This window comes from Ascaphus truei, chromosome 12 (assembly GCF_040206685.1).
Source record: "Ascaphus truei isolate aAscTru1 chromosome 12, aAscTru1.hap1, whole genome shotgun sequence".
Taxonomy (NCBI): Eukaryota; Metazoa; Chordata; class Amphibia; order Anura; family Ascaphidae; genus Ascaphus; species Ascaphus truei.
The window spans coordinates 1,805,851-1,832,204 of record NC_134494.1 but is presented as its reverse complement, the minus strand read 5'-3'; the positions used below and the strand labels follow the sequence as shown (position 1 = coordinate 1,832,204).

The following is a 26,354-nucleotide window of genomic DNA, read 5'->3' as shown; positions in this document are numbered from 1 at the left end:
CTACAGGTTGCCAGTAACATGTTTCACACAGGTTCTGGAGACCTGTTGGTGGGTCCCGCCAGGTGCCATGGCCCACTAGGTGGTCTCGCGGGTCGCCGTGGGCCACAATTGTGTCCCCACGGTAGACCCGCATATGTCTGGGGGCCCCGGGTCAGACCCACAGGTGTCTGAGGGGCCTCGGGTGGTTCCCACGGGAGTCTGGGGACCCACAGATGGTCCCTACGGGTCCGCGGTGCCCCCACAGATGTGTGGCCACCGGTTCTTCCCTGCAGGTGTCCCCCGTGGACCCGCCAGCCTGATACCCATGAGAAGCCTGAGGATACCGCAGGTGGTCTCCAGAGGTCTCTCACAAACCAAAAGGAACCAACCCTGTATGTAAAAAAAATAAACCTGACCTATACATTAAATTCTTCAATCCCCCCCCCCCCCCAACACATACAGTACAATAATGTGCAAAATAACTATTATCCAGATAGGGATAATAGATTATTTGCCCATTATTAAACACATTAACTAGCATAATAAAATAAATAAAGTTCTACTGACCTCATCAATAAGAAGCCCCTGTCGCCAGCAAAATCCTTGTCCTCCGTTGCCAACAAAATACATAGCCAATACATTGCAATTACATTTAGATATCAATCAACCCCTTAATCACCTTATTGGATAATAACCGCAAAGGTAATTAAGGGGTTAAGCCACCCTGGCCCGATACCCACCCTTCACCCATTCATATGTACAGTGGCTTTATCATGCAACTATATATATACATATATGCTACAATCTCTCACATTTCCACACCTACCCACACCATTTATATACACTCCCACTCCACACACACCTTTTGTAAAGCTCTGTATATACTGTGGGCTCTCCATTCATTTATATTCACACAGATACACACACACACTCTTACATCACTTGCTTTCAGGAACCTTTTGACACCTCTAGCCATAAAACACACCCACACCGGGGGAAGGAGAAGCACAGATAACATTCCAAGAGACACTGTTTTTTTTCGTCATATGGTTCCTACGGCCCTGATTGGGCCGTGAAAACCATGTGATTTGGCTCTCATTAGCTCTGATTGGCTCTAGTACCATGTGACAGGCTTTCAATGACGCCACAACCGTTCTCCCCCAAGCCTCTGTCACATGGTCTACTAGAGCCATTCAGAGTTGGGATGTATTTCCCACGCTCTGATTGGCTACCGTACCATGTGAGGCCGGCCACCTTTCTTTTCATAACGCCATCTTAATCGCAATTGAAGCACAGCCAATCTGATTGGCTGTGCTTTTATTGCCTTTATATGACGTCTATACAAAAATAACACTAGATGGTGCTCTAACACCCTTTTAAACAGTGAATGTGAACATATAAAGTGATAATAAATCAAAATAATGTGCCATGCAATGAAAGGTGATAAATAAAATACTCAAACCCTTGGAGGACTGTTTCAAGGTCGAAATAAGAAGTAATAAGGAAAAAACCCGGGGAGCAAAAATACCTAAGAGAAAATATATAAAACTACCATAGTGCAGTTAACGTTTAAATAGAACACAATAGTAATAGCAGAAATCACAAATTAGCATATCAGACACGCTAGATAACATTGATAAATATCCATCCATAGATATCCAAAATAGAAAAAATAAGGAGCAAAAATAGGAGGTAGTATAAAATCCAGAAGAGAAACACAGAGCCAAAAATGCCATCTGGTAGACACGCGAAGCATTGCAGCCTATTAAATCCTAATCATTATCATTTAACAGATCAGCTACCCGTCAGCCAGGCATGAACCCAGGCTGGGAAGGCAAACGCAACGGGGCTTGTCAGAGGTGAGGAGCGGCGCATTTCAGGTATCTGCCAGGTACATACTGGGTATTTGCTCGAATAAAGTGTGTCGGTGCAGTACCAAATAACATTTATCCAACACTGATAAAAATGGAGGCTTACAAGATTCCAAATAGGTTACAGCATGGGTGTAGGAATAAAGATGTTAGCCGAGTCGCGTTCTCGGGATCTCTTCACACCGCCGCTGCGTCCACTGGTCTCCGTCCTGCACCTCTGCTCGGAGCCGATACGTCACTTCCGGTTCCTCTAACACTCGAAGTAGACGTCACAGGAACTCCAACACAGACTCTCTTCCTCAAGATAATACACTGAGGGCTACGCTCTACGCGTTTCGCCATTCTGAATGACGGCTTCGTCAGGAGTAGCTTTAGCCCATAAAAGGATACTATATATACCCTCTTAACTAACATTGACCTTTCCTCCTATAGGTCAGTGTGCGATGGCATCTAAATTAAGGGTAAATGGCTATGTAGACCCTCCTCAACATAGAATCATCCCTATACAAATTTTATACATTTCATTTAAAATGGAATAAGACTTTATACTTTTAATTAAAATATAACTTTAACACCTTGTCCTCCTTTACAACATAAGGAACGGACCATTATTACTAATAATAAAAATTATAAATGCAATACATAAATTAAATACTACAAATAACTCTTACACATTAAAACATAAATCACCAAAAATATCCCCTATCTCTTAAATGAAATATAAGGAAGATGACGATTGTTGAATCTCAAAAATAAAAGAAAATACAAAGTTAGTAGAAAGTTACAACAGACAGTAGGGAAATGTACCTTGTCCGTATTTTCATTCAAACTTTTTGTACCAACCATTTATATACAGTCCCTTACATACCCTATCAAATAAGGGGTTCTGTATGACAATTTGCAAAAGTCTAAAGGAAAGCACTCAGTTCAATGTCTACATTTAGACCCAATGGTATAAGTGACTTCAACGTGAAAATCCAAAAACTTTCTCTCTTTTTCAGGGCAATATTTCTGTCCCCACCTCTCCAATGTGGTAACACATGATCCAGTACTGTGAACTTAAGGCCTGATGTATCTCCCTGATGTTTTTGAATAAAGTGGTTTGATAGATAATGTGTGGTAACCCCTCGTCTCACATTCCCAATATGTTCGAGTATGCGATTTTTAACAGCTCTACAGGTTTGGCCTACATATTGTAACCCACATGGGCAATAGATAAGATATACAACATAGTCTGATTTGCACGTTAAAAGTTGTTTAATTTTAAATCTTTGTCCTGAGACATTTGAGACAAATCCAAATTTATCATCTGACCTATGCTTGCATGCCATGCATGTGGTACGGCCAAAAAAGCCCTTTGTTTGGGTTAACCATCTATTACCTTCCTTTATAATTTTGGGTACTGCACTTGGGGCTAATCTATTTTTGAGCACCTTAGCTCTTTTGAAGATTACTGTAGGTTTCTCATGGACTATTTCTCCTAATACGGGATCATTTTTGACAATGTGCCAATGCTTACACATAATTTTGGAAATTCTTTCAGATTGCCTATTATAGTTTGTCAAAAAAGAAAATTCAAAATTTTTGTTAGATCCTACTTTCTTTTTGTTATTCAATAGATCTTTTCTATCTAGACCCTCTGCTTTTTTTATAGCATCAGTAATGATCTCATCATTATAGTTTTTTTCTTTAAATCTATCCTGTAGGAAGTCAGATTGTTTATAAAAATTACTGACATCTGAACAATTCCTCCTAATCCGCCTTATTTGTCCATTGTTGATCGCCTCTTCTCCCTCTACCACTTGCCCTCTTGACCCCATTCCCTCCCATCACCTAAAACCTCTTGGTCCTACTATAACCCCTACCCTCACCCACGTTTAACTCTTCCCTCTACTCTGGTACCTTCCCATCCTCCTTCAAACATGCAACAGTCATACCATTACTCAAAAACAGCAAGCTTGACCCTACCTGTCTTTCTAACTATCGACCTGTCTCCCTCCAGCCTTTTGCCTCTAAACTCCTTGAACGTCTTGTATTCTCTCGCTTGCTCCATTTTCTCAACACCTATTCTCTCCTAGACCCTCTACAATCTGGCTTCCGCACTGCTCACTCCACGGAAACAGCCCTCACTAAAATAACTGACGACCTCCATGCTGCCAAAGACAGAGGTCATTATCTCTGCTCATATTACTCGACCTCTCTGCAGCATTTGATACTGTGGATCACCCTCTTCTCCTTCACATTCTACATACACTTGGTATTCGGAACAAAGCTCTATCCTGGATCTCATCCTACCTCTCCCATCGTACTTTCAGTGTCTCTTCTGCTAACACCTCCTCCTCCTCTATTGATCTCTCTGTGGGGGTACCCCAGGGCTCTGTCCTGGGACCTCTTCTCTTTTTTCTGTACACACTCTCTCTAGGTGACCTAATAACATCTTTTGGGTTTAAATATCACCTCTATGCTGACGACACACAAATATACTTTTCAACACCCGACCTTACACCTGCTATACAGACCAAAGTTTCTGAATGTCTCTCTGCTATATCATCCTGGATGGCCCTCCGTCGCCTTAAACTCAACATGGCTAAAACAGAGCTCCTCATACTTCCTCCCAAACCTGGCCCTACTACCTTCTTCCACATTACTGTTGGAACTATGATCATTCACCCAGTAGCCCAAGCACGCTGCCTAGGGGTCACACTCGACTCCTCTCTCACATTCGCCCCTCACATTCAAAACATTTCTAAAACTTGTCGCTTTTTCCTCTGCAATATAACAAAGATACGCCCTTTCCTCTGTTGCTCGACTGCTAAAACTCTGACTCAGGCCCTCATTCTCTTCTGTCTTGATTACTGTAACCTCCTGCTGTCCGGCCTTCCTGCCTCTCACCTGTCTCCCCTACAATCTATCCTAAATGCTGCTGCCAGAATCACTCTACTCTTTCCTAGATCTGTCTCAGCATCTCCCCTCCTGAAATCCCTCTCCTGGCTTCCAATCAAATCCCGCATCTCACACTCCATTCTTCTCCTCACTTTTAAAACTTTACACTCTTCTGCCCCTCCTTGCATCTCAGCCCTAATTTCTCACTATGCACCATCCCGACTCTTGCGTTCTGCTCAAGGATGTCTTCTTTCTACCCCCTTTTTATCTAAAGCCCAATCCCGCCTTAAACCTTTCTCACTGACTGCCCCACACCTCTTGAATGCCCTTCCCCTCAGTACCCGACTAGCACCCTCTCTATCCACCTTTAAGACCCACCTTAAGACACACTTGCTTAAAGAAGCATACAAATAGCACTGTGAACATTCTGAACACATAATACATAAAGCTTGGCCCCCTGAAGACGCACTTACCAGAACTCCCTCCTACTGTCTCTGTACATTCTCCCTACCAACCAATTAGATTGTAAGCTCCTCGGGGCAGGGACTCCTCTTCCTTAATGTTATGTTTATGTCTAAAGCACTTATTCCCATGATCTATTATTTATATTATCTGTTATTTATTCGATTACCACATGTATTACTACTGTGAAGCGCTATGTACATTAATGGCGCTATATAAATAAAGACATACAATACAATACATATGGGACATTTTGTAACCATCTAAGGTGATGGCAAATATCAGTGGATATATATTTATTAATGTCCACACCTTTAAAGAAGGTCTGTGTGTTTATTAACCCATCTTCAATGAAAATCGTCAGGACCAAGAAATTAACTCTTTTCTGACTATATTCACACGTAAATTTTAAATTAAATGGATTATCATTGAGATAATGGGTGAACCTCAACAGACTCTCTTCATCCCCTATCCAGATGAAGAATATATCATCTATAAATCTTCGCCATAGGCACAAATTCACACCCAGCTCTGCAATGGACCATATATAGTCTTCCTCCCATGCTCCCATAAGAAGATTTGCATAGCTGGGTGCGAATTTTGTGCCCATGGCGGTGCCACATTTCTGCAAATAGTGTGTCCCCTCGAACATGAAGTAATTGTGTTCTAAAATGAACTTTATGCCATCAAGAATAAAATTAGCCTGTTCATTGGGCATTCCAGAGTCTTTTGCTAATGCTCTGTCAACTGCTTCATGTCCGTCTCTGTTGCTTATACAGGTATATAGTGAGGTGATGTCACAAGTTACCAGAAACCACCTTTCTTCCCACACTTGATTATCTAAGATACGCAAAATGTCCGTCGTATCTTTAAGATAAGAGGGAAGTTCTTTTATATTTCTCTGCAGATAGGTGTCTATATAAGCGGATAGATGGGATGTCAGAGAGTCTAGATCGATATACATACAGAGTAAGAAATGATGTTGTCTTAAAAGCTTGTTTTGCAGTATTTAAAATGATTTTGGCTATGCTGCTATGCATAAATGTGTGTGTAATGTATTTTAAAATTAGATAGATGTAATTTTTGGTCTTATATTGTGTACTTTAGGTCATGGTGAGGCTTGCTTTTGTATATTGTATTCTTTTTGGTACTTATATTTTGTCTGATGGTAACTTGTTCTATTTAACGATTGAAATAGTTAATTGTTTAATTGTTATGGATGGAATTTAAATTGTTTAGTGATTTGATTAATGAATGATAATTGATTTATGGTGACTTGATTGGTTTAAATAGTATACTTGTTTTGATGTATTGGTATTTTGTTTGGAATATGTTATTGTTAACATTCATTGGCAGAGTGTACATGGTGCATAGATTGTATGTTTTGATTGGCATTTGAGGCTTTTGATTGGAAGTTGAGATTGAATTTTTTAAGGAAATATGATTTTATTGTACTGTGTCTGTATGGAGAAGTGCTATTTGTAGTAGAGCATGTTTTTGATAACCCTTCTACATTTATTTGTATATTGGTTCATCATGTGTGTATATATATATCCCTATATATATATATATATATATATATATATATATATATATATATATATATATATATATATATATATATATATATATATATATATGTGTGTGTATATATATAGTTGCTACTGTACAAATTAATGGGTGAAGGGTGGGTATCGGGCCAGGGTGGCTCAACCCCTTAATTACCTTTGCGGTTTTTATCCGATAAGGTGATTAAGGGGTTAATTGATATCTGAATGTAATTGCAATGTATTGGCTATGTATTTTGTTGGCAACGGAGGACAAAGATTTTGCTGGCGATGTGGGCTTCTTATTGATGAGGTCAGTAGAACTTTATTTATTTTATCATGCTAGTTAATGTGTTTAATAATGGGCAAATAATCTATTATCCCTATCTGGATAATAGTTATTTTGCACATTATTGTACTGTATGTGTTGGGGGGAGGGGGGGTGGATTGATGTATTTAATGTATAGGTCAGGTTTATTTTTTTTTTTTTTTTATAACTCTCATTTTTATTAGGTATTACAGAGCATACATAATATCACCACCTATTGGCATACGTTACAGAATACCCAATTTTGTCATCAAAACAGTGACACGTAGACAGGACATGAGACAGACGTAACAAACCACACGTAAACCACATCACTAAGACAGACAGGACAAACTAGACTGGGGTGAGACACATTAGGGTGGGTGGGGGTGGGGGGCACCTGTAACTGCTGCATCGGAGCGGAGGATCTGCTATTAGCTCTATGTGTACGCTAGGGTGTGTTGTGGATATCCCGGTGGTTCTATGTTCTCCGTCGCTATGTCATCATCTCGTCTGGTCTGCTTTGTCCAAGGAGAACGCATTTATCTATATTAATGCAAAATTGTGGCGGCGTCCACCCCCGGGATGTCTGTTTGGGCCAGCCATGGGGCCCATACGTTTAGAAATTTGGAGCCAGAGTCGTTGATCCAACTCGTCAACTGTTCCATCTGGCAGACATGCCAGATTCTGTTCCTGATTTTAGCTATAGTGGGTAATTCCTGTTGTCTCCATACTGCTGCGATCTCACACCTCGTGGCGGTTGCGAAATGTGCAACCAATTTGAGTGTCGCGTTAGACACGTCCTGAGGCCGTCTGCCCACGAGGAACAGCCACGGGTCCAGGGGGATCTCCAAGTTGAGGATTCTTTCTAGCCAATCTCTAATAGATTCCCAAATCGGGACCACTTTCGGGCAAGACCACAGCATATGTTTTAAATCAGCCGTTTCCCCACACTGTTTTGGGCAGAGCGGGGAATAGCTCTTGATAAATTTAGATAATTTCAATGGGGTATGGTACCACCGCATTAGGACTTTATATGCGTTCTCCTTCAACGTGGCACAAATTGAGCTTTTGGCAGCTGCCTGTAATATCTGATCCCATTCCTCGTCCTCTAGTGTCTCCCCTAAATCTGTCTCCCAATGTCGCATGTATTTCAGTCGGGGGGCGTCGGAAGTCTTCGGACAGACTACCTCCCTGTACATCCGAGAAGTTAGTCCTCTTGTGTCCGTCTCTCTGGAACACAGCTGTTCGAAATTGGTTCGTGCTGGGCGAACCGGGAATTTATTATAGAAAGCCCTAACCTGGAGGAATCTAAATAATTCTGTGTTGGGTAGCTTTTTCTCATCCTTAATCATATCGAACGTCTTGATATATTTACGTCCTTCCAGGTCCTTTAATCGTAAGTACCCCGCTTGCGTCCATTTGACAAATTTGTGACCTAACAGCCCTGGAGCAAAATCCGGATTTCCCACCAGGGGGGTCATCAACGACTGACGTGTGGTCAATTTAGCTTTAAATTTAGATGACTCCCAGACCGCTAGCGAGTTCGCAATTGCGCAGAGTGGCATCCCTAATGATTTCTTACACTGTTTTGGAAGCCAAATCAGATCGTGCAGTTTTACTGGCGCACAGCATTCTGTTTCTAGGGCCACCCATCTTCTATTTGCTGGGTTCGAGTGCCACTGGACAATTTGGCATAGTTGTGCCACCTTGTGGTATGCCAACAAGCAAGGTACCGCTAACCCTCCTCTTGTTACTGGTTTTGTCAGTATGCTTTTCGCAATTCGTGGGCTTTTTTTATTCCAAATAAATTGAATAATGCGAGCCTGCAGCGTGAGGACCTCAGTCCTAACAAGAGGTATTGGGAGGGCTTGAAACAGATATAGTAGTTTAGGCAGCAGGTTCATTTTGACACTGTTGATCCGCCCAAACCACGATATGCCATAACCCGCCCAAACCCTGAGATCTTCCTTCAGTTTCTTCATTATTCTGGGGAAATTTGCTTTATATAGTGTGTTGTAGTCCTTTGTGATATACACCCCTAAATATTTGATAGCGGAGGGTTGCCATTTAAAATTGAAGTTGAGCTCTATCAATTTTTCGACCGGCTTGGGTAGATTGATGTTAAGCGCTTCCGACTTGGCCTGGTTAATTTTAAACCCCGACACCAAGCTGAAAGTTCCCAAGATCGCAAAGACGTTGGGCAAGGAGGTGAGGGGCTTTGACAGTGTCAAGATTACATCGTCGGCGTATAACGCTACTTTATGATGCTGCTCCCCTATATCGATCCCTGTTATATCTGGGCTTGCTCTGATATGAGCCGCTAATGGTTCTATGCAGAGGGCAAATATTAACGGTGAAAGTGGGCAACCTTGTCTTGTCCCGCTACGGATGTTGAATATCTCCGAGGGGAATCCTTGGTGTCTCACCCTTGCAGTGGGACCATTGTAAAGGGCTAGTATTGCCTCTAGAAGGCGCCCCCCGAACCCAAACGCCCCCAGCGTCTCCCTGAGGAAGGGCCAGTCAATCCTATCAAAGGCCTTTTCGGCGTCCAGACTCAACAACATAGACGGAATATTTTTATTTTTTGCCAAATCAATCAAATCTACAATCCGCCTAGTATTGTCTGCCGCCTGCCTGCCCTCAATAAAGCCTACTTGATCCGGGTGAATCAACCCCGGAAGGACAATGCCCACCCTGTTAGCTAACAATTTTGAGAAGATTTTAGTGTCTGAATTGATCAGGGATATTGGCCGGTAGCTCTTGACGTCTGCCGGGTCCTTACCGGGTTTGTGGATCACAGAGATAGACGCCTGGAGCATCTGTGCCGGGAGGGGCTCTCCTGCTAGAATCCCGTTAAATAGGGACAACAAGTGGGGAGCCAGAATCTTGACAAATTTCTTATAATATAAATTTGAAAATCCGTCTGGACCAGGGGCTTTAGCGGGTTTAAGGGACTTCATTACCTCTGTTACTTCCTCAAGGGTGAAGTCGCCCTGGAGTGCCTCCCTATCCTCCCTGCTCAAGGTAGGCAGATTTGCCTCTTTTAGGAATTTGTTCAAAGTTGCTGCGGTCTTTTGTGTGTGGCTGACCTTATCACCGTCGTATAATGTGGCGTAATAATTCTTAAACACCTCCACTATTTGTCGAGGATCGGAGGTAAGGTCCCCCCCCTGAGATTTGATGGATGCTATACGGTAATTTGGAAGCTTGTTTCGGAGCTTATTGGCTAATAAGGTATCTGGCTTGTTGGCTTTCTCATAGAATCTGCGCTTTGACCATGCCAACTCCTTCTCGGCCTGAGAGGTCAGGACCAGGTTAAGTTTAATTTTAGTGTCGCTCAGTTCTTTCCAAACCAAATTATCCTTGTGCGTTTTGTGTTGAGCAGTGAGATGTGCCAATTTCTCACGTAGCTCTTTTACTCTCGCCTCTTTTGCTCTCTTTCTTTTTCCTGCTATGGTCATCAACACCCCTCTCATGGTAGCCTTATGAGCCTCCCAGAGCGTGGATTGAGCCGACACACTGCCTTTGTTGTCCTTAAAATATTCTTGGATTCGCTCACCAATCTCTTTTGCAGTTACGGGGCATTTAAGGAGGAGTTCGTTGAGCTTCCAGTTTGCTCCCGGTCTGTCTAAGGCGTCTAATGTGCACCGCAGCTCTACCGGTGCATGGTCGGACCACGAGATTCCATGTATCTGCGTGTGCCCTACCACTGGGACCACTCTATTGGACACCAGGAGGTAATCTATCCGACTGTAGCGATTGTGTGGGTGGGAGTAAAAGGTATATTCCCGTGCATTAGGATGTTGTTCCCGCCAGATATCAATTAGCTGACAATCTTGCATACCCTTATGTATGGTTAGTACGTCCTGTTTGTGGGATAGGTTAGGTCTCGTACATCTGTCCAGGTCGGAGTCTAGTGTGCGGTTAAGGTCGCCTGCTATGAAGATATGTCCCTTTGCGACAGTGTGTAGTTTATTAAAGAACTGTGTAAAGAATGTAGCGCTCGTCTCGCATGGGGCGTAGACTGACACCAATGTCAGACAGGTTTATTTTTTTTACATACAGGGTTGGTTCCTTTTGGTTTGCGAGAGACCTATGGAGACCACCTGCGGTATCCTCGGGCTTCTCATGGGTATCAGGCTGGCGGGTCCACGGGGGACACCTGCGGGGAAGAACCGGTGGCCACACATCTGTGGGGGCACCGTGAACCCATAGGGACCACCTGTGGGTCCCCAGACTCCTGTGGGAACCACCCGAGGCCCCTCAGACACCTGTGGGTCTTACCCGGGGCCCCCAGACATCCACAGGCCTACCGTGGGGACACAATTGTGGCCCACAGTGACCCGCGGAGACCACCTGGTGGGCCATGACACCTGGTGGGACCTACCAGCAGGCCTCCAGAACCTGTGTGAAACATGTTGCTGGTAACCTGTAGGTCTGTGTGGTGACCTGTCAGGCCCACCGGGGACTCACGTGGGGCTGGGGTATGAACCCTGTATGTAAAAGAATAAATCATGTACTTATCGGGGGGGCACAGGGAGTGGGTTATGTATTTAATAAATAGAATGATGTTTATTGTGGGGCAGTGTATTGTTTTTATTGTGGGTACTGGGGGTGGAGGGAGGGGGTATTGGCCCCAAGGGTATGTGGGTAGGCCTCCTGGCTGGGTATTGGGTGAGGGTTGTTAGGCCTCACGAGGTGGGGGGTTAGAGGGGGAGGGTATGTAGGCCTCCCGAGTGGTGGGTGAGGGTTGGTTAACCCTTAATGACTGTAGCGGTTAATAACCGCTATGGTGATTAAGGGGTTAGGGGACATTACATTGGCTGTTTTTATTCTTGTTTCTGTTTTGCAGCATCGGAGGGGGCATGGACAGTGATGAAGATGAGGATGGCCTTCATTGTGGCAGCCGGACAAGGGTGAGTGCAATATGTATTTAATGTATTTATTGTTCTTTATGTATTTAAATGGACAAATGCACTATTATCCATTTGTGGATAATAGTAATTGTGCCCATTACTGTATTATATGTTTTAGGGGGGGTGTATTTATTGTAAAGTATTTGTGTTGTTGTATTTTTTTAGGGGGGGCACAGAATTGGTACTGCAGGCCTGCGGGGAACACTCGAGGGCCCCGCCGGCCTCTAGTACAATATCATTGCTGTGCATCCCAAAAATGTGATACAGTATATGTAATGGGGGTATAGGGGTTGTTGGGGGCACAGGGGGTGTATGTTATGTATTACAATGTTTATTGGGGGCAATTGTCCCCAATAAACATGCTATTATGCCTTAACCCCTTTATTGCATTAGCGGCTATCCGCTATGGTAATGAAGCAGCATTAATGTATTTAATAATATTGTGCGGGAGCAAAGGGTCCCCTGAGCTGAACCGCATTGATTTGTGGCATTAAGGCTGCTTAATTACCACAGGGGATAGCCGCTAAGGTAAGGAATGATTGTTTATTTATATGTGTGTTTTACTCATAGTGTAGACGTGCAGAGGGTCTCCGGAGCTGAACCGCTTTGGTTTTAGGTCCGTGGACCCCCTGCTTCCCGAGATACAGGCCCCTTTATGGGGTGCCGGAATCCCTCTGCTTTGTTTACATTCCGTGTTCACATGATCGGGACATTTAAATGCAGAGGGATACCGGCACCTCATAAAGGGGCCTGTATCTCGGGAAGCAGGGGGTCACCGGACCTGAAACCAAAGCGGTACAGCTCCGGAGACCTTCTGCACATCTACACTATGAGTAAAAGTTGTTTTGATATCTTTTTAATGTGCCGATGTTTGAGAGGGTGACGGATCTCTCTCTGCTGCAAACACATATTGGCAGAAATGGCCTATTGCCAGGCTATCGGGAGCCAGGCTCTTTTATCACCGGCTCATCTGCGTTTTGCTTTCACAGTGATTCGCCAGGGATTCGGCAGGGATTCGGCCCTTACTGAATACTGCAAGAGCAAATCGCCAAAATCATGCCGATAGGGAACACTTCGCGAGAGCATTTTTTTTGGCACTTACTGCGAAGAGCCCTTAGTCTCTAAAAGCCCTTTCTTAGGAATCAGACACAGACATTTGTGCATCTCTTTCAGGTATATGATCACATGGTGTGGTAGTCAGTATATGATGCAAAGTCTCTCTCTCACTCACACACAACTCTCACTCTCACTACTGCCACCAGTCACCTTTCTGGGGAACTAAATATAGTTACTAATTTCTGGTCAGCTTCATGGGAAGGAGAAAACATTTCTTACATTGTATCTTGGGGGATCTCACATCTGAGAAACTGTTTAGTACTTTATTTGAACTCTTTTCTGTGTTTATATTTTCTCATCTTAAACACGTTTCTGTGTGGGGGGCTTCCGGTGACATCACTAAGTATGGTCGGGTAAGCGTGGAGCTCCGTGGACCCACTCGCATATAATCAACAGAAAACACCTTACCACTCAAATTTTTCAACTATTTTAGGCTCCGTGAAAGGACCAAAGAACCAAGAATGTCCAACAGGGGAAAAAACCCGTAAGTCAAGGGGTTTCTAAATACTTCTCACCATCCCAGAACAGAGCGGAGGAGCCGGGCGGATGGCAAGATGGCGGCGGAGCACGAGGCCCAGCAACAACCACAATTGGCAGGACTCAGCAAAGATAGAGCCCAGAGGCAGAAAAACTGGTAACCCGACTGAACCTGGAAGAACTTCTCGCCTCTATGCACTCAAAGTTTCATTTGTCCCTAGAAGCAGATTTAAAGGATGCAGTGTCATGGGAAAGGGGCTTTGGCCCGGTATTAAAGGGGTTACACCCCATTTGGCCACCCCCTGCGCTCACTTGGGAAGCAAGGGGTTAACTGGACTGTGGTCCAGTAATGTGTTTTTTACCTTGTTTCAGAATCCAACTGTTTATTCCCCTGTTAAAATGTATTGTCTCATCCCAGTGTTTGCACCAACACATACACTGGGGTTGATGCGGGAGGGAAGGGGTTAATGTTAATTCAGTGATTATAGCCCTTTGTTTTCTTTTCCCGCCTTTTCAGGCTCCATTTTGCAGCCGTCCATAGGTCGCCATTGCAGCTCCATGCATTCCAATGGCAGATTTGGCGGTTTTGGACCTGTTTCCAGCGTACGACCAGCAGGTGGCGTCCGAGAGGAGGAGCGGCGGTTTCCCATTGTAAGTCAATGGGGCCATTGACTTCAATGGGGATTCCTCGATGCCGATCTCCAGGAACAGGTTGGCAGCCATCCAAATCACAGACCGCAAGAGCGGAAACATTTTCTAAAAGAGAGCTTTGATCACTGTTAGTTCAAGGTCAACGACAAGTGGCGTGGGAACCTTATGTTCTAGGGCATCTGGGAATAAAATTATTTTTGCCCCTAGCTCCTAGGCCTCCCCACACTTGACCACACGGGTCCAAGAATCCAGGACCCCATTAAAGGGTCGAGCTCAGTAAGAGGGTCGCGCCATTGACTTCAATGGCGGAGCAGAGGGCCCATTGAATCTAATGGCGGCTCTCACCCATGCATTCCCTATGGCGTTGCCGGCCATTGATTCCAATGGGAGAAAACCGCGTGGCGTGAAAACGGCTAAGTCCGAAACTGTGAAAAGTGTAAGTCCCTATCTCTGGTTCTGGAAGGACCAGAGGGCTGGGATTTGGGTCGCATGCAGCCATGATTCTGGCATGAATGCATGACCATTTCCAGCCCCCTCCGAACAACCATATGGAGTATGGACAAATGTAAAGATTGGTGATTTTCCCCATAGCCGTCAATGCCGGCGTTTCCCCATTGAGAGGCTATGGTGGAGAATTCCCATAGAAGGCAATGGTGGAATTTCCCCATGGAAAGCCTATGGCGGCGGAACCCATTGACTTCAACGGCGGAGTTGCTCCACTGAACGCCTATGGCGGCGGAGCCCATTGATTTCAATAGGGAAAGAGTGAAAAGCAGAGATTCGTTTTTTAAAGGGAAGAATCCTGTATTTAAAAAGTGTCTTAACCTGCATTTGTGTATCTCCGGTTCTGGGGGTCTCAGAGGACTGAAACTTGGCCACAAGGGATAGTCACTTCCGGCAGGAAGAACTGGCAAGTATCGGCCCACTGGGCCCAGCAGAACGGATTATTTTAATATGTGAAGGTATTAAAATATGACTTGTAATTTGGGTCTGGGATAAAAACTCAGAGCCCATCTGGTATGGTAATGTCCAGGATTGCAGACCAAATGGTCTATCATAAACTCTTGGTCAAAGACTCCCTACCCTGCTTGTATATGCGAGCACAATGTCATGCAGGACATGGGTACTTAATACTAAGTGCTGTAATTCACACTTGGGAACAAAGGGCATCCTGGCCAAACTAGACTTGAAGACACCAGGCTTGTGGAAGGGGGACTGAGAAATTAAGCCCCCCTGATTAGAATAATATCCAACCAGTGGGCGGGTGTTAAGGTGCCCCTCAGGTGAGGTGGCAAGGAGAGATTGGGTGCAGGTAATTGTTCTCTAATGGCCTACACTCAATAGTAAGGAATAGACTGGAGATTGCATATAAACCAGTGTCCAGCCTATCCTCAGTTGTTAGTCGTGTATCTTCGTGATTGCTGATGAATTGCTAATTCCGTTACCCGAGTACTTCATCATCCCCATTCCAACCCTAAGTAAGTGTATATTTTGCCTGTTATTTGTATATCTTGTGTGCTCACCTTTTTCAAGGAATAAATTATATTTATCATATCTAAGCCGTGTTCAATTCAACCCAGGTATTTTGGTGTATAATACAGCCTCTCATAAGTTACGTGACAGGCTTTGTTAAACTGGTGGCAGCGGCGGGACTGAACTGAACCTGTATTACAGTTTACTGCGGGACTCTGTAATGCAGTGGGAACTCGGGTGAATTGCGAGTTCCTAAGGCTAAAGATATTGGACACACAGTGTACAACATATAACGCAAAATATGGCACCACCTCACTGTTCCTCTACTTGTGAGAAGCAGTGCCTCCAGAACCAAAGTGCCGGCCACTCGTGTGACTGGAGCCAGGCACCGAGACCGGAGGAATGACTCAAGTCGGAGCGGGAACCTGCAGCCGGTAAAGCTGAGAGAGAGGCGGCGATCGGTGAGCACGAACCCTGGCAGGCTGAGTAAGGAACCACAGCTGCAGCCGCTGTAACCATCAAACCGCCCGGAGAGCAGGGAATGGACGCAGCTCCGGGACAGCAGAGACTTGTGGAGGGAGCGTGTGATCGCAGAGACCACGGGAGTCTTCCAGCTGGAGCGGTAATGGCCATTGCGGCGGCCAGTCCATTTTCCCTGGAAGAGCTTTCACTGTTGTCTGCGTGGGGAGGGATGTGGTCCCAGGCGGAGTGGGATGAGCTCCAGAAACTGGCGATGTCCCGTCCCGCTTACCACCTCCCTGAGCCCGGCGCTCAAGCAACTCTGCTCTGGACTCAGCAGCCTCTTGCGGAGAGTAGTCCACCGGCGGCGGAGAAGCTCCAGAATGAGCCCGGCGATCGAGCAACTTCGCCTTGGACTCAGCAGCCACTTGCAGGGGGTAGTCCACCGGCGGCGGAGGAGCTCCGGCAGAAACGGCGGTGTTACCACTGCAACAAAGTGGGCAACATCAAAGCCCAATGCCCATACTGTGCGCGGTCGGGCGGAAAAGCCCCTCAGGGCCAGCGCTCACGAGCTGCGGATAAGATGACCCATTTAGCGGCATCCTCCGATGGCTCCCGCCCAGCCGGGGTGACAACCCTTTGCGGGACGTCCCCTGGAGAACCTGGCCGGGCTGCATCGGCCACGGCGGCAGAGAGCGGCGGCCATCCATCTGATCCCAGCGGAGAACAGCAGAGCGGCGGCCAGAGCACATCTTTTCCGGCCATCAGCAGCGGAGCTCGGCAAGCGGTCGCCAAGGTGCTGAGATACCCCTGGCCCGACCTGATATGGTCCAGCCAGTGGAAGTGCTCTCAGTACGCGGGATGCAGGTGGCGGCGGCGGCGGAGAAGAAGCCGCAATTCCGGCATAATGTCGGAGTCAATTTTATTTGGGGGGAGGGTCGGGGTGTGCGGGAGGTGGGTGTTTTACATTGTTTGGTGGAGTCGACGATCCCCAGCGATGACCGGAGCCCCACGATCTATGCTGGCGACCCTGTACCAAAGCCGGGTGCTGTTGCGGCAGCCACCCGGGGCTCGCCCGTGGCGGCGGCGGCAGAAGAGCCGCGATTCCGGCAAAGTGCCGGAGCCCTTTCTGAGTGGGGGGAGGGACAGGGGTTGCGGGAGCGGGTTGTTTTACCTGGTTTTAATGGAGCCATGTTTTTCAACAAGGACCTGGGACCCATGTCCTGCACCGATTTCCCTATGCAAACCCGAGAGCTGTTGCGGCAGTTGCCCGTTGCTTCCCAGCCTAAGTGATGCCGGCGGCGGCCACTCCAGTCCCCCTGCAATCGGGACCAACGTAGGCGGCAGTCTCTGTGGGGACCAGCGAGGTAAGCCAGACCCAGTCGCAGACTGACATTGATTTATTTTTTCCCACGACTGTACCCTGTTATTCCCCTGTAGGAGTAATCAGTGGGTGGCAGGAGATAGGGGCACCAGGGGAGGGGAAGGAAGGGCAGCTTGTAGGGCAGCTATGCTTTCCCATTACCCTGGTGGAGCATCAAGGGGACTCTCAGTTAAGAGCCCCACTGTTGCAGCCTTGCTATGGGCTGGAGGTATCAGGGGTTGTGGCACAGGTAGACCACCCAAAGGTTACCTATCAGCCAGGAGCTAAGGCATGTGCATCCGCACCAGCAACCCTGAGCTCACCTCCGGTAATGGGGGCACAGCTTCAGGGAGAGGGGCTAGCCCCGTTAGCACCCAGCTCTAGGGTAGGATTGCCTGGGAGAGGGTTGGGTGGGCCAGTGGGAACCGGGAAGGGAGGGCAGCAAGTGAGCCAGCTAGATCTCCCAATTACCATGGCAGAGCCTCAGGGGGTCTCTCGGTTTAGAGCCCCATGGTTGTCACCTGGCTATGGGCTGGAGGTATCAGGGGCAGTGGCACCGTTAGCCCACCCCCAGATTACCTGCCAGCCAAGAGCCAAGGCAGGTGCTTCTACACCATTGCCCCTGGGCTCCTCTCTGGTAAGGGGGAGACAAGGTCAGGGGGGTAGGTGCACTCAGGTTGCCCCTGTGTCTGGGTTAGGATTGCCTAGGGGGAAGCGGAGTGAAGGTGGGCTGCAGGGAGGAAAGCAGCAGGAGTCATCAGCAGTGGCTGAGGTGCTGAGCCTAGGGGAGGCTAGGCAGGGAGACACTGTGGAGCAAGGGGAGAAAGGAGATCAGTGGGGTGTCAGGCAGCTGGCAGAAGCTAGGGATGGGCTAGGTAGGCAGGAGGTCCCTTGTTCTGACTGGCCAGGAGTGACCCCCCTGACAGATTCCCCAGGGTTCCCAGAGATAGGGCTGTGGGTAGGTAGGCAGCCAGGAGCAGTAGCTAGGGCTATGGGGGTACCACAGAGGATTCTGTCCCCAGGGCAGCCAAGGGTAGCTACAGGATACTGGGGGATTGCTTTGTCCCAGGGGGCACAGGAGAGGGTAGGAGTCAGCACCCCAGGTGGTTTCTGGAATCCAGAAGTGATGCCACTCGGGGTGGGGACTGTCCTAGAGCAAGGGAGGAGAGACAAGGGTATAGCAGAGCAGCTACCGGTGGCACAGGGCCAGGGCAAGTAGGGTCCCTACAGGATAGTGACATAGCTCTTTCCCAGACTTGGTTGACAGGGAAGCAACGGTCTGTGCTTGATAGCTGGTCTATCGCTGGTGCAGAGACATGCCAGTCTCTGGGCAGTATGCAGCCTGGTCTGCAGAGGTGCCCCTTCACTATGGGCTTGGTTCACCAGGCACTGGGTGGGGGGCAGAGGGTGGAAAAAGGAGAATGCGCGGCGGCCACGTTGGAGCCCTGCTCAGCAGGATCTGTACTTCATTATCCAATGTGGCCAGGACAATGTACTGGACAATGCCAGAGGACAATTTTGCCAGGCCAACCTCTCAGGACTTATTGAGTGCTTCAAGGATGCCAGTGCCAGAGTGGGCAGCTGGGTCACAAGGCACCCATTGAGCAGGGGAGGTGTCATGGGAGAGGGGGTTTGGCTCGGTATTAAAGGGGTTACACCCCATTTGACCACCCCCTGCTCTCACTTGGGAAGCAAGGCGTTAACTGGACTGCAGTCCAGTAATGTGTTTTTTTACCTTGCTTCAGAATCCAACTGTTTATTCCCCTGTAAAAATGTATTGTCTCATCCCAGTGTTTGCACCAACACATACACTGGAGTTGATGCGGGAGGGAAGGGGTTAATGTTAATTCAGTGATTATAGCCCTTTGTTCCCATTTCTTGCCTTTTCAGGCTCCATTTTGCAGCCTTCCATAGGTCGCCATTGCAGCTCCATGCATTCCAATGGCAGATTTGGCGGTTTTGTAACCTGTTTCCAGCGACGACCAGAAGGTGGCGTCCGAGAGGAGGAGCGGTGGTTTCCCATTGTAAGTCAATGGGGCCATTGACTTCAATGGGGATTCCTCGATGCCGACCTCCAGGAACAGGTTGGCAGCCATCCAAATCGCAGACCGCAAGAGCGGAAACATTTTCTAAAAGAGAGCTTTGATCACTGTTAGTTCAAGGTCAACGACAAGTAGCGTGGGAACCTTAGGTTCTAGGGCACCTGGGAATAAAATTATTTTTGCCCCTAGCTCCTACGCCTCCCCACACTCGACCACCACCGGGTCCAAGAATCCAGGACCCGACGAAAAGGGTCGAGCTCAGTAAGAGGGTCGCACCATTGACTTCAATGGCGGAGCTGAGGTCCCATTGAATCTAATAGCGACGCTCGCCCATGTATTCCCCATGGCGGCGCCGGCCATTGATTCCAATGGGAGAAAACCGCGTGGCGTGAAACGGCTAAGTCCGAAACTGTGAAAAGTGTAAGACCCTATCTCTGGTTCTGGAAGGACCAGAGGGCTGGGATTTGGGTCGCATGTAGCCAGGGTTCCGGCATGAATGCATGACCATTTCCAGCCCTCTCCAAACAACCATATGGAGTATGGACAAATGTAAAGATTGGTGATTTTCCCCATAGCCGTCAATGGCGGCGTTTCCCTATTGAGAGGCTATGGCGAAGAAGTCCCATAGACGGCAATGGCGGAATTTCCCCATTGAAAGCCTATGGCGGCGGAACCCATTGACTTCAACGGCGGAGTTGCTCCATTGAACACCAATGGCGGCGGAGCCCGTTGATTTCAATGGGGAAAGAGTGAAAAGCAGAGATTCGTTTTTTAAAGGCAAGAATCCTGTATTTAAAAAGTGTTTTAACCTGCATTTGTGTATCTCCAGTTCTGGGAGTTACAGAGGGCTGAAACTTGGCCACAATGGAGAGTCACTTCTGGCAGGAAGAACTGGCAAGTATCGACCCACTGGGCCCAGCAGAACGGATTATTTTAATATGTGAAGGTATTAAACTATGACTTGTAATTTGGGTCTGAGATAAAAACTCAGAGCCCATCTGGTATTGTAATGTCCAGGATAGCAGACCAAATGGTCTATCATAAACTCTTGATCAAAGAGTCCCAACCCTGCTTATATATGCGAGCACAATGGCATGCAGGACATGGGTACTTGATACTAAGTGCTGTAATTCACACTTGGGAACAAAGGGCATCCTGGCCAAGCTAGACTTGAAGACGCCAGGCTTGTGGGAGGGGGACTGAGAAATTAAGCCCCCTGATTAGAATAATATCCAACCAGTGGGCGGGTGTTAAGGTGCCCCTCAGGTAAGGGACAAGGAGAGATTGGGTGCAGATAATTGTTCTCCAATGGTCTACACTCAATAGTAAGGAATAGACTGGAGATTGAATATAAACCAGTGTCCAGCCTATCCTCAGTTATTTGTCTTGTATCTTCGTGATTGCTGATGAATTGCTAATTCCGTTACCTGATTACTTCATCATCCCCATTCAAACAGTAAGTAAGTGTATATTTTGCCTGTTACTTGTATATCTTGTGTGTTCACCTTTTTAAGTGTTTAAGATGAGAAAAGATAAACACAGTGTGACCGTAAGGGGGTGACCAGGCTATATTATAAAGGTTAAGCCCACTAGTTACTCCTGAAACCGTGGGGCTCCTGGCAGCTACACAGCACCATAAACCGGGGGCTGGGAATTGCATGAAAATTTAAAGTGCCCCTGCTTTTCCACTTTTTATGTTCCCTTTGTTCCCTTTGTTCCTGACCCATGAAACTTTTATATGTAAGTTTTAGGTGGGATATTTGGGTAAGAATAAAATTATTTTGGTTGCAGGAGTTTGATCATTGGAGCTACCAGTAGTACCTTAATACTACTCGGCGAGCAGGCATGATTTGCTGGTACGCAGGTGTAATTACACCGGGGCTGCCCAGTGTCCACCAGACACCTATTTCCTTTGCAGTCATGAGTCTCCCCAAAATCCCCCAGGTATTAAAATATGTTTTCTGTGTTTTATACATTTATTATAAGATTCTATGCAGTCTTCCAGGGCATCAGCTTAATGTGCGTAGTTAAGAGGAGACGGGATGTAAAGAGGTGTCGGGTTGCTAAGTGGATGGGGCAGGGCAGAGTACTGAGTCCGGAGAACAGAGACACCATGCGAGGAGGACCCTCTGATCTGCCTGACTCAGTGGAGCCTGCCCAGTAGGTGGCAATGGTTTGACTGGGGGATACAGCAGAATGTCGGCGTGTTTCCCATTGGTCCATTCGTATATGTCCCGCCCATGGGGTATCCTGAGCCGGCTTGGCACACCCCATTCTCTGACGTCAACCAAGAGATGAGCCCCTGTTTCTATTGGCTAGTGGGATATGGTTTCACTCTCTGATTGGTCGCTCCTCCTACCTCCATGCAAGGGATAGCTTAGCGGAGTTTATGTAAGGAGACAGCTGAGGCAGAGAACCAGAGCTTCCAGTGACTTGTGCCGATGAAGTTAAGGCGAGCTTTTCAAAGTGGCTCTGTTGCAAATAGCAGAACAACCGGCTTTGTTTTGAAGCTAGGAAAGTCTGCCTCACAGGGACTAAGTCCCGCCTTTTGCGGCCAAGTTCTACAAATCGAACGTAGCGGTCGCTGCTAGGAATTGAAGCCAAAAAGAGGACTAGGAGAACCAGGTGTATATCCCGTTCAGGGTAAGCTCATCCAAGCGGGCACCCTGCACCTGGGAAAGACTAGATTTTTTCCTCCAGACTCCCAGTTAGTGTACGTTTACCTGTACATTGTGTAATTCTTCTTGTTGTACGTGGGTTTACCGAAATAAACTACATTTTGTTTCTACTACCTTGTTTGGCCTGATGCCTGATCCCGATACAAATATAAAAGGTGTTAAAAGTTCCTGGTCCTCCGTGACACACACAATAGAATTAAAATAATGTACTAAAGATCTCAGATGCGAGATCCCCGAAGATAATATTAAAGTTATGTTTCCATCCCATGAGGATGACCAGAAATTAGTAACTTTAATTAGTTCCCCAGAAAGGTGACAGGTGGCAGAAGTGAGGTATATAAGGCAGAGCTGCGTGTGAGTGAGAGACACTGTGCATCATACACTGACACACACAGCATGTGATCACATACAGGTAAGAGAGGCACATATGGCTGTGTCTAATTCCTAAGAAAGGGCTTGTAGAGACTATAGCAGCAAACATCACATCCTCACCCAACACAGGAACAGCTCTCTCCCCAGCACAGGATGCTCTCTGGTGAGTAATGATACACAGTACTGATGTATATTTGTGAACTACAGCACTAAAATATTATCGCACATGATTTGCACAGATTAGCAATTTTTCCCTTTTAAAAAAAAAGAACTCAGGTATAATTTATCTTTATCTGTTGCTGGTCCTTATTCATTATACTGTGAGCTGCTTCCTTGTGATACAAAATATTTTAGTCTCTGTCATTTAAATAGAACTGATCTCTTCTCCAGCATTGATTCATCTGAAAAATAGTGTTTCTAAGTAACCTCTCAGCACATTTAACAGTGTTTTACTGTGTATTCTCTCAGCACCTGTAATATTGTGTTACTGTGTATTCTTTCAGCACCTGTAATATTGTGTTACTGTGTATTCTCTCAGCACCTGTAATATTGTATTACTGTGTATTCTCTCAGCACCTGCAATATTGTGTTACTGTGTATTCTCTCAGCACCTGTAATATTGTGTTACTGTGTATTCTCTCAGCACCTGTAATATTGTGTTACTGTGTATTCTCTCAGCACCTATAATATTGTGTTACTGTGTATCCTCTCAGCATGTTTAATATTGTGTCTTCATGGATTTCCAATGCAGGTGACTACATGATCAACAAAAGACTGGAAAACCAAACAATATTATATGAATTCTTCCTTCTTCGATTCTCTGATTTCCCAATGATTCGGTACATATTATTCCTGCTGTTTTTCCTAATTTATTTTATGACTTTAGCTGGAAACTCAATAATTCTTGGTCTTATCCACAATGACTCCCGTCTTCACACCCCAATGTATTTCTTCCTTGGTAACCTTGCGTGTTTGGACACCGGCTCTTCCTCTGTCACTGTCCCTCGGATGCTCGCTGACTTACTCACTGAAAAGAGGACAATTTCTGTAACGGCTTGTAGAGCTCAGGTATTTTTCTTCATCATGTTTGCCAGTTCTGAGATCTTCTTGCTGGCTGGGATGTCCTATGACAGATACGTTGCCATCTGCCTCCCTCTGCATTACAGTCATGTCATGTCTTCGGGTGTTTGTGCCCAACTAGCCTCAGTGGCGTGGGCTCTTGGATTTTCCTACTCATTGATACACACACTTTGTACACACAGGTTGACCTTTTGTGGCCCAAACATCATCCAGGGCTTCTTCTGTGACTTGCCTCTCCTGTTACAGCTCTCGTGCACTGACACCTTCATGAACATTGTGATCATATTTCTATCAGCTTGTACTGTAAGCTTATCTGCCTTATTAATCACTGTTATCCCATACATACACATTTTTCGTACAATCTTGAGGATCCCGACCACGGAAGGGAAACACAAAGCTTTCTCCACCTGTGCGTCTCACCTCTCTGTGGTCTTTATCTTTTATGGGACTATTTTATTTACATATTTACGTCCTTCACCAAGTCACCCTGGCATCGGTGACAGTCTGGTGTCTGTTATTTATACAGTTATTACCCCTTTATTAAACCCATTTATTTACAGTCTGAGAAACCAGGAGCTCAAAGGAGCACTAAGAAATACTCTGCACAAACTCTTTCACAAAGGAACAGACATTAGGCTGAGTTTATAGATGAGTTCTGGATTCACGTCAAGGTGAGAAAGGTATGTGAGGGATCTGTAGGTGCTATATACTGTGCTAGAGTAACATAAGGATTGAAGAATTCCTGAGGTTTCTTGTTGGGCAGAATGTCTCCTTTTTATATATCTAATACTGAAATACTACATGTACAATTTGGGAATAGAAGGCTTTGGATAAAGTAGGTGTGTATGTGGTTACTCAGGTCAGAAAGTAAAGCAAAGAAAATACTAATAAGGTGAAAATATCTCCCAAAGGTAGTAAAAAACAGAGAAAATACTGTGCGCTACTATCTAACCCAAAATTTAGAATATAAATATAGTGCAGTGACTAAACCACATAAATAAGTGACCAAGAAATAAATCACAATAACCACAGTGAGGGTGTATATATGAAGAAAATTATATCACATAACTTTTTTATTTTAACTTTTTTATTTTTAAAAAAGTATTTGTAGAGGCGTCTGCTGCTATAAACACAGGGGGTGGCTCAGCACCCCCCACACTCTAGGAAATGGAAACAAAAGAAACAGCGCACAACGCCAAATAGTGAAGCAAGTAATGCTATGTATTAGTAATTACAGGGTAATAAATCTGCGTACATCAAAACAGTGGAATAGGTGCATTTAGTGTGTTTCACACAAGTTACCACTCAGCAACTGTTGTCAGAGGAGTCTGCAGCTTGCTTCTCTCAGCGGGGGCGCTACGTTGGTTCAGGAGCAGGATTAATGTCCAAAACCCCTCATCCAGCAGTACATCGCTCCCAAGGGGATTCCCCTTTACAGCAACCAGGCTCCGTTGCAGGTATTGGTACTTGGTGGGACCGCTCGCGCTTCCAAGCCATCTGGTGCAGCTCGTGTAACTCAGCGAGCAGATCCACTGTACGGGGGTAAGACCTCAGCTCTGCAAGGGTACACTCGGCGTGCCACGTTGTCGCTCCGTCACGGGATACTGCGTGATGACGTCACAGTCTCCGCAGCAGTGAGGGAACCGGCAGGGAGGCAGTCAAAGTCTCTCAAAGTCTATCAAAGAAGTAGTTTATTCTACGAAACATGTTGGATGATTTTTATCTAGTGCCTTAATATTGCCATTGCCTCCATTGGCTTCACCCTGCTAGTATTAGTCCCAGTGGTAATTTTGGGCATATGAGAGACTCTGAGAGACTTTGACTGCCTCCCTGCCGGTTCCCTCGCTGCTGCGGAGACTGTGACATCATCACGCAGTATCCCGTGACGGAGCGACAACGTGGCACGCCGAGTGTACCCTTGAGAGCTGAGGTCTTACCCCCGTACAGTGGATCTGATCGCTGAGTTACACGAGCTGCACCAGACGGCTTGGAAGCGCGAGCGGTCCCACCAAGCACCAATACCTGCAACGGCGCGTGGTTGCTGTAAAGGGAAATCCCCTTGGGAGCGATGTACTGCTGGATGAGGTGTTTTGGACATTAATCCTGCTCCTGAACCAACGTAGCGCCCCCGCTGAGAGAAGCAAAAGACCTGGAAAAGACCTGGAAAAGAAGTAAAAGACCTGGAAGCAGAAAGCGCTGTTTCTCATTCCTATCTCAGCTGCTTATTAGAGGGGAACCTGCAGCATGTATATTGTGTATTTATAGAACAGCCATGTGCCTTACAGGAATAATCTCAGTACTAAACGATCACTGCCATGCCGCCTCTACTACACGTATTTATATTTGCTGTGACCTCACTTCTCAAAATGCCCATTTCTTTCCACAGGCCTCAGTATGTCTCTAACTCTATTCATATATCTCCATCTCTCCTTCCTTCGCCACTTCTCAGTTCACATGAACTCCTTTCTAACCCGTGGCCTCTGACACCACACAGCTATATCCCCTGCACTAAAACACACCCCTACAAATCTTCCTCACACATCCTCTTTCTGTCCATGTTTCTCCTCCTTGCTTCTGGGGATATCTCTCCCAATCCTGGTCCCTGCTTTATTTCTACATGCTCTCGTCTTCACCTTCCACATACAAATTCTACTCCTTCTAGTGTCAAACCCTCC

The 26,354-nt window shown here is 46.3% G+C and overlaps 1 protein-coding gene across 1 annotated transcript; it reads left to right on the top strand.

Annotated features, from left to right (window-relative positions):
* The first annotated feature begins 23,460 nt into the window (after positions 1–23,460).
* On the top strand, positions 23,461–24,766 carry LOC142464341 (olfactory receptor 1G1-like). Its single transcript, XM_075567861.1, has one exon. It carries the CDS (start codon positions 23,476–23,478, stop codon positions 24,325–24,327), a length of 852 nt encoding a protein of 283 aa, XP_075423976.1. The 5' UTR covers positions 23,461–23,475; the 3' UTR covers positions 24,328–24,766.
* Positions 24,767–26,354: the final 1,588 nt, after the last annotated feature.